Source organism: Triticum aestivum, chromosome 5A (assembly GCF_018294505.1).
Source record: "Triticum aestivum cultivar Chinese Spring chromosome 5A, IWGSC CS RefSeq v2.1, whole genome shotgun sequence".
Taxonomy (NCBI): domain Eukaryota; kingdom Viridiplantae; phylum Streptophyta; class Magnoliopsida; order Poales; family Poaceae; genus Triticum; species Triticum aestivum.
In genome coordinates, this window is record NC_057806.1 from 704576680 (window position 1) to 704593153 (window position 16474).

At 44.7% G+C, this 16474-nt stretch overlaps 3 protein-coding genes across 4 annotated transcripts; all 3 read left to right on the plus strand.

Moving 5' to 3' along the window:
• The first annotated feature begins 1344 nt into the window (after positions 1-1344).
• Positions 1345-6805, plus strand: LOC123108538 (E3 ubiquitin-protein ligase RFWD3). Its single transcript, XM_044530314.1, has 4 exons — positions 1345-1963; positions 2081-2159; positions 2265-2354; positions 6365-6805. Exons 1-4 carry the CDS (start codon positions 1488-1490, stop codon positions 6683-6685), a joined length of 966 nt encoding a protein of 321 aa, XP_044386249.1. The 5' UTR covers positions 1345-1487; the 3' UTR covers positions 6686-6805.
• Positions 6806-11233: 4428 nt separating this feature from the next.
• Positions 11234-12859, plus strand: LOC123106158 (nucleolin). The gene is made up of 2 exons (XM_044528378.1): positions 11234-11762; positions 12505-12859. Exon 1 carries the CDS (start codon positions 11318-11320, stop codon positions 11723-11725), a length of 408 nt encoding a protein of 135 aa, XP_044384313.1. The 5' UTR covers positions 11234-11317; the 3' UTR covers positions 11726-11762; positions 12505-12859.
• A 442-nt stretch (positions 12860-13301) lies between these two features.
• Positions 13302-16139, plus strand: LOC123106159 (uncharacterized). Of its 2 annotated transcripts, XM_044528380.1 has the most exons (8): positions 13303-13762; positions 13842-13920; positions 14062-14151; positions 14541-14621; positions 14703-15113; positions 15216-15290; positions 15384-15505; positions 15656-16139. In XM_044528380.1, the coding sequence occupies exons 1-8, from the start codon at positions 13338-13340 to the stop codon at positions 15705-15707; spliced, it is 1335 nt and encodes a 444-aa protein (XP_044384315.1). In that variant the 5' UTR covers positions 13303-13337; the 3' UTR covers positions 15708-16139. The 2 variants fall into 2 exon arrangements, with proteins under 2 accessions (XP_044384314.1, XP_044384315.1); XM_044528379.1 differs by lacking the exon at positions 15656-16139 and having other exon boundaries at positions 13302-13762; positions 15384-15640.
• The last annotated feature ends 335 nt before the right edge of the window (positions 16140-16474 follow it).

A 16474-nucleotide genomic window follows, 5' to 3' on the forward strand; every position in this document is an offset into this window, starting at 1 on the left:
AGGGGCTCCACAGTGGTGTCTGGTTCCTCCTGCAACCAAAATAACCAGCAAACACTAGTTTCAATCTGCACCCAACACCAGAATCAACTTGCACGGTTCATTAAACATGAACACTAAAAAAATCCCCAACTCAGCATGAACCCTAACACTGTACAGAGATGAACCCTAGCTTACATCAATCCCACAATCAAACCCCAGCCTCACTATTGAACAAGAATCCTACAACAGCAACACTACACTTAGCAAGATCCATGGCGGTAGCCTAGGCCTACTAGCACCTAACCCTAACCCTAGGTGGCAAAGAACTTACCATAAGTCCCATGTCCATGCCGACGACCTGGCAGTCCTCCTCCGAGCTTGTTTCCTCGTCGTTCCAGGAAGGCATGGCGGCAAGGAGGTCGACGGCGACCGACCTCAAAGACGGCGAGCGGCGGCGAGCTCGTACTGGAGCAGGGGAGTGAGAGCAGGGGAGTGAGCGAGCAGGGAGAAAGTGAGCGAGCAGGTGCGCCCGACCGACCGAGGGGGTTTATTACCCTAGTTTCGACCGGGCCGGTCGGCTAACGGCCGTCAACGGTCGCGCCGTGAGCGCGCGTGGCCAGGTGGCCTGACATGTGGGTCCAGGCGGTTAGAAAAACGGTTCAATCGCTAGTCACCGGCGTTTTGGGTTTTTTGAAACAGCGAACCGCGCGACTGATAGGTTTCTGAGAAAAATTAAAAAGTGGTAGTTTTTTGAAATCCTAACATGTAAACTAGTAGTTTTATGCTATTTACTCCAAAGAAATGGATGATATTTTTACCCATTTCTCTAACAAGTATCTAGCCTAAATATTTACTAATTTGTATGGAATAGAAGTTAGTGTTTGGTCAATGTCATAGAAAATGCGCTGAAATTTTTTCTCCAAATCACATAAAAAATTAGATCTACTTCTAAAGAAGGGGTGCAGGCATATACATCGGCGTTCGTCTACAATGTTCCAATCTATTTTAACATTGTATGCAAATGCCATCGATAGTTTTTGTATGGTTTCTCATAGGAGAATTTGTTGTGTATTGGTGTGAGTTGTGACAGATGGAGACCTGAAAAAAATTGTGATCGATCCCCACCAATCTAACGGCGGGGTATTTGCCCGACTATTGACGGCTTTGGTGCTAAGGTGGTGGTAGGTTCTCTAGTCCTAGGACTTTTTCTAGTCTCTAGGACTTTTTGAAAAATACTCTCAAGGAGGTGCTTCTAAGGATTTTTACCAAAAAGTTTCAAAAAAGTTCCATCTTGTTTGGTTTGCTAGCGATTTTTTCTAGTCTCAACACAAAAAAAATCTCTGGAACCAAACACCCCCTAAAGATCTGTATCCAATCCCCCCAAAGAAAAGAGATATGTATCCAAACCCTAGCCAGTCCTTCCGGATGAAATCGATCCTCGCATCCAGAAGAGTTCAGCACAAGGCGGCGCTGCGATCGTGACGTTCCGGAAACCCCTTCCCGGTTCCATGTCATCTTCGCCGCCAGCGCCCGCTAAGGAGGACGAGGAGGTGAGGGCGGAGACGGTGGACGGAGAGGCGCCGAGTCCACTACAGGCCGCGGAGGCCGCCGTCACAGGGGTACTCGACGGAGCTGCAGCGGCGAACCGCACCACTTTGTTTGGGCGCGAGGGGGTGAACTTCGGAAATGATCAGCAAGAGGATATGGACAACAGCGACGGTGATGACGGCGAAGAGGAGGATTTCGATGATGATATGGTCGACTACGACTTAGACGAGTCCGAGTTCGGTGCCGATGAGGTTGAGTTCGGCTCTGGTGAGGAGGGAGGCCCTGTGTTGTTGCAGAGAGCAGAGTTGGAGGCTACGGTGGAGGCCCTGTGGCGCAAGGTTGCCGGCGTTGTTGAGGAGAAGCCATCGGCGGGGAACACAAACACATGCTTGGTGTGTATGGAGCCCTTGACCTGCGAAGGCCATCATCGCATCTGGTGAGTACTATACGAATTAGTTCCTACATATTTTGCACATGATGATAGATCGAACCAGCAAGAATTTGGGGGGAAAACAACTGATCGTCGGTCTCCTGTCTGCTACCAAACACGCAGTTGCATTCCTTGTGGACATGTGTACGGCAGATCTTGTCTGGAGAAGTGGCTGCATAGTGCTGGTAAGGAGAGCGCCAAGGTACGTACACCACATGCATAATTCTCAACCTTTTCATATGTGTATGCGTTATGCTGAGAGCACTGCTGATCTGTTTCCTAAGTTATATCAAATCTTTGTTCCCAGTGCCCTCAATGTAAGCTGCAGTTTGAGGACAAGCTTATTATCAACCTATACACGGCAGCAAATTTGGGGGACGGGTGCGGCACTATACAGGTTATGCCTCTTTCGTTATTACCTTCTGGTCGTACATGCTCAAAATTAATTTTTGTCGTGATAAAACTAAACAGTACTAGATTTATCAGATGGAATTAAGGTTCATACGATCTGTTTCCATTTTGAAAGTACCATTTGCGAGATCAAACAAGCACACCAATTTAGTTGGATCCTTGCAAAATTTAACTTTAAGTATACACTGACTCTCCTCTTAAATCTTGCAACTGAAGACCAATTGCAACTAAAGAACTATATTATCATGTCATCTAATTAATGCACAATTAGTGTTCAGTAGCAACTTCGGCGTGGGCCACCGGATCCGGGTGGTCGCGTGGTGCTGGTCGAGGAGAGGCCGTGGTGGCTCATCTACGTCGCAGAGGGCTGGGCACATTGGGGCTCGAGCAAGTCACGAAGGCGGCCAGCTACTCCGCCTAGATCCGGTTTGGCAGGTGCCATGAGCTGGCTCGTGGTAGTCACTTGGGGCGTCGTCACGGTCGCGACGGCCTTGGCAGTTGTGGTTGGCGTTAGGTAGTGTGGAGGCGGCAGGGGTGTGCGGGCGTATGGTAACTTCAATGGCGTGGTGCTGGTTGTCAGATGCCACCAGGTGGCTCATGGAGCTGGTGGTGGTCTCTCTTCTCCCGGGTTCGAGCGGGCGACACATGGGCCGAGGCTGGTGCCAGACACGGTACCGGTTGAATGCATGGCAGCGGTGTCGCTGACCCAGGGCTCACATTTGGGCGGGCCAGATCTGGGTTCGAGGCAGGTCAGGGCTGTCGAACCAGGTAGGAGAGGTTGAGTGCCTCCCGAGAGGTGCTTGTGGGCAGTGTCGTGCCTCTTCTCATGGGCACAGTGGGTGGTGATGGTGGTCGAGACACCTTTGCGTCATTGGAGGATCGACGCCGAGGGCCATGGGCATGGCATCGTGCAAGCTAGCAAGGGCCAAGACCAGAAGGCTATGGTCGGGGTTCGCTTGACGATGACCGTCGGCAGTCACTGGGTCGTGTTTCACCCTCCCCCCCCCCCCCAGGCACGCCAAGATTGGCGGGGGACACATGTGTCGGTGCCTCCTACCATGGATGCTGGGGCGTGAATCCTACCTGGCGGCCTATATGGTTGGCTCTCTGGCAGGCATCATGGCGGCGATGGTGGCCATGCATGTTGGTCGTATGGGAGACAAGGTGTGTGTGGCGGCGGGTAGCTCGAGCTTGTTCTGTGTGCTTGGTAGAGGCAATGCCTAGATCCGAATCTGGAGGCATGTTCTCGATGCAGTTGTCCTAGGCTGCCTCGTGGTGGCACGGTTGAGCTACCGATTGAAAGCTCAACGCTTTGGTGTCACCATCGCGGTTCCCTATCTCCTCTTGAGGATGTCGTTGTCATTCTCCTCTATGCCAGGGTTCTAGGTGAAGATTGTTGTCTGTCTCAAACTCAATATCAGTGACGCTTAGCACCGTTTCCTAGGGTGTGTTGTCTCGTTATATTTAGGCCTCCTATGTTATTCTTTTGGTTTTGGTTATTCTTTTGGTTTTATTAGAGGGCTTCCTTACTACCTTATGTTGTCTGACCATGTACTTTGGTTTGTGCTCTATCTAAAAGCAGCGCGAGAGCTTGTTTCGAGAGAGATGATACCTGCTACCTGTGAGCTGCGTTGCGATTTCCTCATAGAGGAGAGGATGATGCAGTATAGTAGAAATAAGTATTTCCCTCAGTTAAGAACCAAGATTATCAATCCTGTAGAACCACGCAACACCTTGTTAGCAGTACCTACACACAAAATAACAAATACTTGCATCCAACGCAAGCAAGGGGTTGTTAATCCCTTGGCGGTTAATTACAAGGACCAAATCTCGTAGTGATAGATAGATAAACAAAAACACAAAATAAAAATAAATAAATTGCAGCAAGTTTTTTTTGGATTTTAATATACGATTAAAATAGACCTCGGGGCAATAGTTTTCACTAGAGGCATCTCTCTTGAACATAGCATACAACGGTTAAACAAATTAATGTTGGGAAATTGATAGAAAAGTGAATAATCATAACTATATCCAAGGCAATGATCATGTATATAGGCATCACGTCTGAAACAAGTAGACCGACTCCTGCCTACATCTACTACTATTACTCCACACATCGATCGCTATCCAGCATGCATCTAGAGTATCAAGTTCATAAAGAACAAAGTAACGCCTTAAGCAAGATGACATGATGTAGACAAAGTAAATCCAATCAATATGAATAAACCCAATCTTTGTATTCTTAATGACAACGACACAAGTACGTGTCATGTCCCTTTCTGTCACTGGGATTGACCAACGCAAGATCGAACCCATCACAAAGCACCTCTCCCATTGTAAGATAAATCAATTTAGTTGGTCAAACCAAACGGATAGATCGGAGAGAAATACAAAGCTATAACAATCATGCATAAAAGAGTTGATAGAAGACTCAAATAATATTCATGGATAATCTGATCATAGGCCCACTATTCATCGGATCCCAAAAAACACACGCAAAAAGGATTACATCGAATAGATCTCCAAGAACATCGAGGAGAACATTGTATTGAAGATCAAAGAGAGAGAGAGAGAGAGAAGAAGCCATCTAGCTACTAGCTATGGACCCGTAGGTCTGTGGTAAACTACTCACACATCACCGGAGGGGCAGCAAGGTTGATGTAGAGGCCCTCCGCGATCGATTCCCCCTCCGGTAGAGTATCGGAAAAGGTCTCCAGATGGAATCTTCGAAGAACAGAAACTGCAGCGGCAGAAAAAGTATTTGGGGGCGGCTCTCTAATGTATGGGGAATATTTGAAAATTTATAGAGCGGGAATTAGATCAGGAGGTGCCATAAGGGGCCCACAAGCCTGGGGGGCGCCCCCCTTGGGGTGCGCCTGGCAGGCTTCTCACTGCATCATGGCACTTCGGGTCTTCTCCCGAAGCTTCTAGGGTCCCTTCTGGTCCGAAAAAATTGTCAAAAAGTTTCGTAGCGTTTGGACTTCGTTGGTATTGATTTTCTGAAAAGCCAAAAACAAGCAAAAAATAGCAACTGGCACTAGACACTAGGTTAATAGGTTAGTCCAAAAAATGATATATAACTGCATAATAAATATCCAAAATTGATACCATAATAGCATGGAACAATCAAACATTATAGATACAATGGAGACGTATCAATACCTACGGGAATTGGTTGCAAATATTTCAATGGTATAGTTAGTTGCATGAAACATTAATATTTGGATTGATTGTGAGAATTGACATTAAAATATGTATAACTTATTTAATAGTTATGGAATATTTATTGAATATGAATAGCATGCATGGTGGAAGTTAAGGTGTATCTTTTCCCATGTATGGTGGCATGATCAGTTGGCACAACTGCTGTTGAGATAAGTGTGTGTTAGCATTGATCTTTTCCATGCAAGTTGACATGATGAGTTGGCATAGTTGCATGCATGTTGAGAGAATTATAATTAGTGAGGATAAACTACTTAGATATATTGGATTTCCTGTATGTAATTCTTATGGGTTTTGAAGTAACATATATTATTTCTGATCAAGAATATGGATTGGTATTATATGTTTAGAATTTCAACGATTTAGATAATTGCCAAGGATAAATTAGGTTTGTGTTTATACCCCCCCCCCCCCCGTCCCATAATATAAGACGTTTTTTTGACATTTAGGGTCAACAAACGTCTTATATTATGGGATAGAGGGAGTATTACTTTGCTGATAGTGTCATCTTTTTTATTTTCAATTTTGTTTTTCTATTGATCAGTGAGCCTACTATATGCGCTCAGTTGTTGATGGTGTATCTTGATTATCGGTGTATATATAAAGTAGTAGCAAATTGCATTTATTTCCAACTTAAACTTGAAGCAACCCGGCACCACTACACTGTTTTCTGATCTATACCTAGAATTTTCCCGTCATCAAATAAATTATGTGGGTAACATTTGGCGCGCACATAGATGAGTTTAAGGGAATAACTAGTTTTTTAATTTGCGGGAAGTGAAAGTTTATGTTAGTAAGGCCTTGGATGATGTGTTCGAACAGTGCAAATACCAGGGTAAGACCACCACTACGCGATTAACAGCCCTGCATGACGTGGTGGATCAGATACAGAATGTAGTGCTGACTCGGATGATCAGCTTGAAGGAAGAGCTGGCCACGGCCAGTGCTAACCTGATGTCCATGAAGGATTGGATAAAGAAGATGGCCGAAGAAGAAGGTGTGATGCCCAAGGATCTGGTGGAGTTCGTTGAGAAGAATTGCCCTCAACTTCCATCCTTAACCGTACCCCAACTGCCTACTCCAGCTGATAGCTGACTGATGCATGCACTGTTAATTAAGTTGATTAAAGTCCTGTCATACTATATATACTTATCTTATCGCTAGATTGACGAAAATGCACTTTGGTGGCCGAGCTACCTGGAGGCCGTTATCCCATCCGTCTGTCCCTGTCGTGATCAGTGTCATGTGGGTATGCAGCCACCGTATTTCTGTTGGGATCGTTGTACAGTCGTCCGTATTTGTTAGCAAATAAATAGTGACAACTCACGTAGATGAGTCGGCACAGCAGAGCGGGCACAACTACAATCCCCGTCCACACATGTGCAGGACATGTGATTGACTCGGTCATCATGTTCCTATGAGAACAAGAGAGCCGTTTTACTCTGCGACAAGATTTTCTGACGAACCATATTTCTTTTTAATCGGCCAGCCTGCCTCTCTAGATTTTTAACAGGTTTACAGGTTTTTAACTGCAAACGGGACAAAAGTGACAAAAGTACAGGACATATACAACCCATCAAAGATCAATGGGGTGCTCCTTTCAATCGACAAACATCGGATATTTTCAGTTACCAGTCTGAATTTCAAACATACAACACAGTAAATCAATCATGGAAGCCCGCTTTTGTGGGGTTGGTGCAGGCAGGTGCTCTTCCCTGTGACGTCTGAAGCTGCATTTGGAGCAGCAAGGCGACTTGGCACCTTTGGAAGATCGCCCCTCTGCAGACATGTAATGCTCTTGTGACCTTGACCCCTGCGTGCCAAGCTGGATCATGACCTGCAGAGAACAAAGGTGGTATCTTAGATGAATAATTCGTTTCATCAAGAAACAGTACGTACTCCCTCCGTCCGGAAATACTTGTCATCAAAATGGATAAAAGGGGGTGTATCTAGAACTACAATACATCTAGATACATCCCCTTTTATTCATCAAGGTTCGGCTTGAATGCAAGGTCATTCATTCACATGTGGAATTGCTGTTCACACTCTCTCATAACTATTGGGGAGGGTTTACAGAGTGAGGACATGATGTTTGCAAATGTTTAACAAAAATTGGACCTCGCTGACATTTTGGATTTTAATGACCCCCCCCCCCCCACCCCTAGTTTAAAGATACATCAAAATTAGTTTGTGCTAGATCCAAAATTTTGAGGTTACAATTATTTCGATGCCAAAACATTTCAAATGTTGTCCACACTTTTTAAAGTTGCACCAATATTTGTTTAACACTGCACAAAAAAAATTCAGACATAAGTATTTTTTAGAAATATATGTATTTTAGATTCTTTTGATAAGAAGTAAAAAAATAAAAGTGGAACGAACTAAGGAAGGGAACGAACCACTGGGCCAGCCCACTACTACGTCACCTCACACGAGCAGTTGCTCTGTCTCGCTAGAAGGGAGACATGGACGAACCCATGATTTTTCATATTTTCTTCACATTTTTATATTCATTTTTCGGTTTATATTTTGAGTATTGTTTTTCTTTATAAATATAAATTTTTCCTTCGCAATGTATTTCTTTTTCTCCGCATTTGTTCATTTATGTATATATGTGTAAACAAACTTTTAACATCACATTTTGAAAATATTAAAAATGCTTTTGAAAATGTCAAACATGTATAGAAAAATGTTAACATGCGCATGAAAAATCTTTGTGACATTCCAGAAATGTCACCTGTTTTAAAAAAATAACATGCCACTTTAAATGGTTATACAATGTACAACAAAATGTTACGTGCATTCAAAACAAATCCAAGTTAAATTTTAAAGTATTTTCACGAGTTCTAAAAATCTTTTTCGGCAATTTTCAAACAAATCGTATACAATGTAAAATATAAAATGGTGGCGTAATTTAAAAAATGTTTTGTACCATTAAAAAATGTACGTGATATTTTAAAAATGGCGATTCAAAGTAATGTTTATAAAGTGTAAAAAATGTTTATTTCCGTGAGAAAATGTAATTAAAGTTTTAAAGAAATATTCATTTGTTTCCAAAACATATTTGTGATTTTTTTTTAAAAATATACAATGTAAAAATTATTTGTGTAGGTTTTGAAAATATGGCCATTAAAAATGTACAACATGTATTTTAAAAATGATATTGTGTATTTAAAAAAGTGTTCAAAACATGTATTTTTTGAAAAACGTACATCATGTGTTTTGAAAAATGTCCAAAGTGTATCAAAAAAATGCTTCATGTGTACCTAAAATAAATATTATGTACCGAGAAAATGGTAGACATGAGTTCAAAAAACAAAACTGATATAAACCACAAAGAAGCCATGAAGAAAAGAAGAAACCAAGAAAAAAATTAATACAAAAATATAATGAAGAAAGAAAGAAAAACCTAAAAGAAACATTGAGAAAACAAAAAAAGCGAAAAATAAAATGAGGAAAAGGGGGAAAACAAAGAACTCTGAGGAAAAAAAACTAAAACCAACGAAAATGCAAGAAGATACTGAAACACAAAAACAAACAAAGAAAACTGGACTGATCGAAAATACAACAATCGCTAAAAGCGGGCAACGAATATCACGCTAAATGGGCTAGCCCGCTAGTGTTGGGTCTTACGCTTGGAGATATGACTCTTAATCCTAGAAAAGCCATAAAGATTTATTTGTTGTCATTCGCTTATTGTAACTTAAGCTGAATTAACTATGATTTGTTACCATGTTCCACTTCTTTGCCTCATTTTTACTCTAGCTATTACAACCGCTCAGTGATGCATTGTCGTGCGCATGTGACGGGTTTTTTTTAAATAAACTAAAACTTTATTGATTAGAAATAACGGTTACATTGTCAATAAAAAGAGGTACAATATCATTCATAGGCTCCTCAAACCAATCCCTAGTGACTGAAAAATTTGCTAGCCTTGCAATTTCATGAGCTACTTTATTTCCTTCCTATTACAATGTTTAAATCTAATAAGAGGAAAGTCACAAGCCAAAAAATAACAGTCATCGAAAACTGCAACCGCCACTCCTACCGAGTGTCCTCCATTGTTCATTATATGAATCACTTCCATGTTATCCGAATTAACAACAAGGCGATTGCAACCTGCCTTCTGTGAAGGAATAAACCGAACTTTAGAGTCCATACTTCAGCTGCCAATACATCAGCACAACAATCAATCCTCCAGTTACCACCAACTATAAACCTTCCTTTGTCATCTCTAAGGACAACCCCCGCTCTACCCTGAAGTAGATCATGATCAAAAGAAGCATCGACATTCAGCTTCACAAAAACCCTCGGAGGGGTACTCCACCCCCCCCCCCCCCCTGTATTACTAGTTGCATTAGAGGAGTTGCACATGTGATAGTCTTTTCCTCTATGATTCTCACCATCTATGCATGGATAGATTGTTTTCCTTTTTGTCACATCCTCTTCCTGATCCTTGCTCCTACCATGTATTTCACATCTGTTGTTGGTGTTGTGATTATGTACTGCTGCTTCGATGCAATGAAAGTGAAAGCTTATGTAGAAAAATATAATTTGGAACATGAGTTGGGATTACATCAGCAAAATATAGTTCCACCAACCATATTTCCATATCAATTTTTTATTTCACGAGAATTTTCAATTGAAGATTAGGTCATCAGTCACTCGAGTTGTTGTAATGAATTTGTTCGTGTGCTCTTATTATCTCTTTGACCCAGCAACTCATAGTTGATCTTGTCTGGGATGAGCAAATCGTCCGCCCCATATGTCCATATCAAGTGTGAGCTTGCTGAGCTCCTCAAGCTTATTGCACCCAATCTCCATGTTCTCAACAATATGATTCGCCAAGATGATTACCCACAACCATGCTTTTGGTCTTGGAGAAAGCCTCGTGGTTTATGGGTTAAATATAGAAATAAATTGCATGAAGTAAAGAAAATTGAAAAATTAGGTTTTGCTTCTAAGGTTAACTATAAAAGATCCCTAAAACCCACATTATCCCGAACTAACACCACATGATAAAAACCCACTCTCTCAGGTTCCACAAACTACACACTATCCATGTATATTTATGCAAAACAAAAACACATGTCCTAATATTTAGATTCAACTAGCCTCTTCCCCTATGAAATCCAAGCACTAGAAAATGTGACCCCCCCCCCCTCCCCTCTGAAGCAACCTGTGGCCACTCATTCATTCCCCGATGGTAGTTGTCACGTGCTTCCACGGCCGCGCCGTCGCCGCCACGGATGCCGCCGACCACCGCGCACACCCTCCGCTCCTCTAGGCGATGACACGCCGCCTCTCGATTCGAATATTTAGGTGACCAACGGTTGCAAGTGTTGAGCAAAAAATCAATGGCATCGTGCACGCGTCTCCTTACCATACATCAAAGAGCTCCCTGCAATGGAAAGGACATGCCCCTGCTAATTCTATGCTCGAGATTTGTTTTGACATCATGTAGTTGTGTACCTCTTATTGAAGAAAGGTAGAAAGCCAAAGGAACAAAAATTCTGTATATTACAACATTTACATATTCTGAGTTGTCACCTTAAAAAAACATACTATCTGAGTTGTTGGGCCCACGTAGTTTTTTTTTCTCTCTCTCTCTATTCGGCCGTGAAGCCCAGAAATGGAAATGGAATGTCCTTGGGCACGGCGCGCCACCTACCATTTTGCCTTCGCTCCCCCTGAAATCTGAATCTCGGTCGACTCCGCCGCCGCTCCATGCCTCCCTCGCCGCCGCAGCTGCCGCCGCCGGCCATGGAGGAGGTCGAGGTGGAGGACGCCTCCGACGACGAGATGGTGGGGGGAGAGGCGCCGCCACTTGCCCCAGCCCCTGCCCCGCCTGCCGGCGAGGGCGCCGAGGCGAGCCGTGCCGCGTCGGGGTCGGGGGGGACGGAGGGCGGAGAAGGGGCCGACGAGGAGGACGAGGATGAGGACGAAGAAGACGACTCGGACGACGAAGAAGACGAGGATTCGGAGGACGAAGGGGACGAAGACGAAGACTCCGACGAGGAGGGGGAGGACGAAGGCCAAGACTCTGACGACGACGACGAAGACGAGGACGAGGACTCGGATGAGGAGGAGGACGACGAAGACGAGGAGGAGGAGGAGGAGGAGGACGACGAGTAGCATGGGATGGAAGTGGAGCCTGTGGCGTTCGCATCTGGTGAGCACAAATGTCCCTTGTGTTTTGCTCTGCTCTTGGTCTAGATAAGCTTAGATCAGCGCTCCCGAACTGACAATGAGCATGACGTGCTCGATCAATGTGCAAACCCCACTACTACTACATCCAGATCTTGCGGCCATGCCGTGCTGAATGTGGCATGCACTTGGCCATTCGGGAGCGACTAGGATCAATTTTATCAGTAATAAAATGATCCTTTTGTGTAGACATAATATTATCTTCAGATTAGACAACACCTTTGGCAATTTTCTCCTTACATGTAACTAAAAAACATTGTAGGCAGTTTGGTCATTAAAACATAAGTCACAGCTAAGCAATTTTGGAATCACACTAATGTCTGCTAAATAGTGAGGCAATTTCTGCTGCAGTACTACTACCTACTATGCATGCACAACTCTGCATACATTCTTAACTTCTATCATGATACATTCGGGTTGGCAAGTGTCCCTGTTTAGTTTTAGTAGTTTTGTCATGATACTACATTCTTGATGTTACGAAAATAAGTCGTGCACATGTGGTGTTTTTAGCATGAACCTGTGGAATGCATATATGTGGGACAAGAACTTCAGCTGTACACTTTTTGCTTCCAAAAAGAAAACTTCTCTGAGCACTTTCAGTTGTAGGATAATGTAGTTCAGTTTGTAGCAGGCCTCTAGTTCCAACTCTGAACATACACAAGAAACGCCATTGACATATCAAAATGGTTCTTGCTGTTGTAATGCAGGGTGAGGATGAAATGAAGATGCAAGTAGCTGAAGGGTCGGTTTGCACTGATGCTTAAGTGTATGTAAGGGATGGCACTCGGTAACCGAATGTTGCGGATGAAGAATATTGACTGCGGCATGACTAAATATTGTCCTCAGGGTTGATGGCTTAGTGACCTCTGAAGCTTCTGTTGCTGATTCTCTGTTTCTACTATGTACTGTATTGTTCTGCTCATCTGAGACCTGTATCTGCTATTTGAGGAGGAAACTTTGCGTGCCACGATTCTATCTTTCATCGAAAACTTACAAGTCATATGTAAAACTTTGAGTGTATCATCAGTGAATGGATTTTCGGTTCAGGTTTTAAGAACCTCACTGAGTGGGAGCAAATTGCTATCTAGTTTTGTACTGCTTGTGTTTCAAATTCAGGAGTGTGTAGAACTGTGTCATGCAACGATGTGGACGCATAAAAATTCTATGTATGTGTGAAAATTCAGTAGGAGATCCCATGATAAAATATCTCGTAACAAAGTTTTTTTTTTGAGCAGCTCGTACTACATGTGGATTTTTTTAAAGAATATATTGATACTTCTGAATATTGCCCTACGTAGCCAAAATCTGTGTATAGATATATACTTTTTTTTGAAACTTATAAACCCAGATACTATTTTAACATGAGAAAACATTATAATTCGGATTGAGAGCTCTTGGGCCTTAGTACTGGGTTGTTGGGCTGCAGTCCCGGAAATACATGTAGCCCAGTCGACTTTCGTTGCCCAAAAGGCCCAGAATAAACCGATTCTCACTCGCGTGAAGCTTCTTCATCTTCAGAGTCGCATTCCACCCCACTTCCATGCCGCCCTCGCCGTCGCGGCCGCCGCCGGCGGCGGAGGTCTCCGACGCTGAGATGTCCGACGGAGAGGTACCGCCTCGCCAGGCTGCGGAGGACTTAGTCAGGGGAGCGGCGAACCGCGCCGCGCCGGGCTCGGCCGGCGAAGAGGACGAGGAGATTTACGACGACGACGACGAGAGCTCCGATTACAACTCCTACGACGACGGCGACGACGAATCCGATGAGAGCGGCTCGTACTACGAGGACCACGAGGAGGAGGAGGAGCGGGAGGGCGCCGGCGGGGACAGGGCCTCCGGGGGCGCGGAGGAGGAGGCTGCGTCGGCCGGCGTGGGCGGCGGCCCAAAGGCGGAGGGGAGTCCCCGGGCGGCGGCCACCTGCTGCATCTGCATGGATCCCTGGGCCTCCTACGGCGCTCACCGCATCTGGTACATTTCACCACATCTGGGCATCCTTCACTGAATAAATTCCTCGTTGTCTCTGAAGAAAAATCTGTGCTTGATGCAGCTGCATTCCATGTGGACATGTCTACGGCAGATCCTGCTTGGAGAGGTGGCTACGCCGCGGCGGCAACACCAGCGCCAAGGTACTACGGCACATGATCATCATTAATTTAGCATCAATCTTGCAGACTGCAGATGTGTTCATGGGAGGCTGCTTACTTAGCAATTTACCATGCTCGTGTTCATTTGGAGTTCCTTGCTAAGCTACTTTTACCTGTTCACAGTGCCCTCAGTGCAGTGAAAGGTTCAAGCACAGGCACATCATCAATCTCTACTCGTCGGTGCATCTCTGGAACGATTGCTACCTCAAAGAGGTTGCCGTTTCTCTGCTTGGTCCTCTGTTATATCGCTTCTGTTCATTGAAGGTTCTGCCTCAAAGAGATACAACCAAGAGTTACATTGTCGAGTATTCCATCTCTAGTTCTTAGACTTTATGTCATGGGATGGATATGCGCGGCACTGCACTTTTTAGCTTATGTCCAAATTAGTACTATCTTGCATTTCCTCTGCCATTTCCCGGTCTCAATTGTTAGATTGTTACTGGTATTTTGAAATGAAGTACTGTAGTTGGTTGTGGACTGAAATTGGTGGCGAAAAACATACTACAAAATAATTTACACCGCATGCCTATTTTTTATGTTATATATGTCTGATTATGGATTGGCAACGGCCTTATCGAGACATCATCCATTCCCACTCTCAGATCCGAGCTCAAAGTACGAGTTCAAGTTCTTCTGTACACCCTCGTCCACATGCTATTTCAGTTAGGATCTCCCAACTCGAGGTTAGCTCTCCTCCATTCATCCTTGCCGATCCTTACATGCCTGCATTGCAATGATGATGAGATTGCGATTACATGTTGTAGGCCCGGATGGAGGAAGAAAGGAGGCTACGGGAGGAAGCCATGAGAAGGCAAGAGGAGAGGATAGCGGCACAGAATCAATTCTTCGAGGAGAGGATGGCGGCACAGAATCAACTCTTCGAGGAGAGGATGGAGGCACAGAGTCAATTCTTCAAGGAGCAAAGGGCGGCACAGCGTCAAGACATCGAGGAGAGCAGGGCGGCACATAATCAATTATTGGAGGAGAGGATGAGTCAAGCCATCAAGGAGAGCAGGGCGGCACAGAATCAATTCTTTGAGGAGAGGATGGCGGCACTGAGTCTAGCCTTCAAGGAGATGCTGGCGGCACAGAGTCAAGCCATCGAGGAGAGGATTAGTCAAGGCATCAAGGAGAGGTTGGAGGCAGAACGAGCTCTCTACCAGGAGCAATTCCAGGTTAATTCTTGCCCATAATAGTCAAGAGGGAGTGTTAGTTTCATTACAAACCTTCGTCTTTGCTACAGTATGTAACCTTGCCACCTTGAAAATAATATGCAGAGTCCTTATGCTCTCCACGGCAGAAGTCCGCCATCGATGCCAAGCCTTCCTCCTCCACGTGCTCCACACACTCATGTGATCGAGCTCTCTTCATACCTTTCAATCGCCATTACTGCCTGCCCTTCCTAGCATATATAGAGAGTTGTGCTTACTATCTCATGCTTACAGACGCATCTATCAGCTAGATCGAATGACCCGGGAGGTGGTACATCCGCACATGGTCAAGGAAGCTCAAGCACCCATCATGATGGTGGTACTCCAAGGTTTTCGACTCGACGAGTCGTTCTGGGGTACGAGTCGTGCTGTGCCGCTCTACTAGACGACGACCCCCATGAATTTTTTAGCAATGCTATCAATCACACATATACATTGCCAAACCTTGTCAACTTACGGTAACAACTCTGTGGACGCATCTGATTCAGCTATCATTCTGATCGTAGGGGACCGCTGAACTCCTATTCAGCTGTCATTCTGATCGTAGGGCACCGCTGAACTCCTGGACAAGGTTTGCCGGTATGCGAGAACCAGATGCAACAATACACGCTCTGCGTTGAAAAGCGGCTCAAGGATAAGGTTGAGCAGCCGAAGGAGTGTATGGAGCTGATACCAAGAAATCAGAGCATGTCGCACACCGATGTCATGAACTTCATGTTACAGAACTGGCCTGAGCCTTCTCTCCAGTTATCCAGCTTCCGACGGCGGACTGATCCACAAGTGGTATCTATCAGCCGGCTGGTCAATTGCTGAAACTTGTGCACACACATTTCCTCTTTCCACTGGAGTAGTTAGTATCTGTGATATGTGGATATACACCTTCCTCTGCTCTGCCCATTTCACGGGAAACCGGCATGAATGCGATAGTTGGCTGCACTACTCTCCTGGATTAATGCGAAAGCAATCTCTTGTGGCTCTGCTCTGCATAAATTTTTGGCCAGAGATTGTGCTTTGGTGTTAAGAGCATTTCCAGCCGTTCGGCCTCATAGGGGCTAGAAAAAAGCACCATCTGGGGATGAACCGGTGATAACTTCGGCGTGGGGCCGATCGGGTTCTTAGCCGCCGCCCTCAGGTCGCCCACAGACGCCCTTTTTTGAAAAGGAAATCGGCCAAACATGACATAAAATTCGTCCAAACTCAACGATTTCATTTATATTTGTACAAAAACTAAAAAACATAAATTAAAACTAACTAAAAACGACATTACTACGTCGTCGCCCGCTTTCTACATGCCAAGGAGCCTATAGAACCGGGTGTAGTCGCCG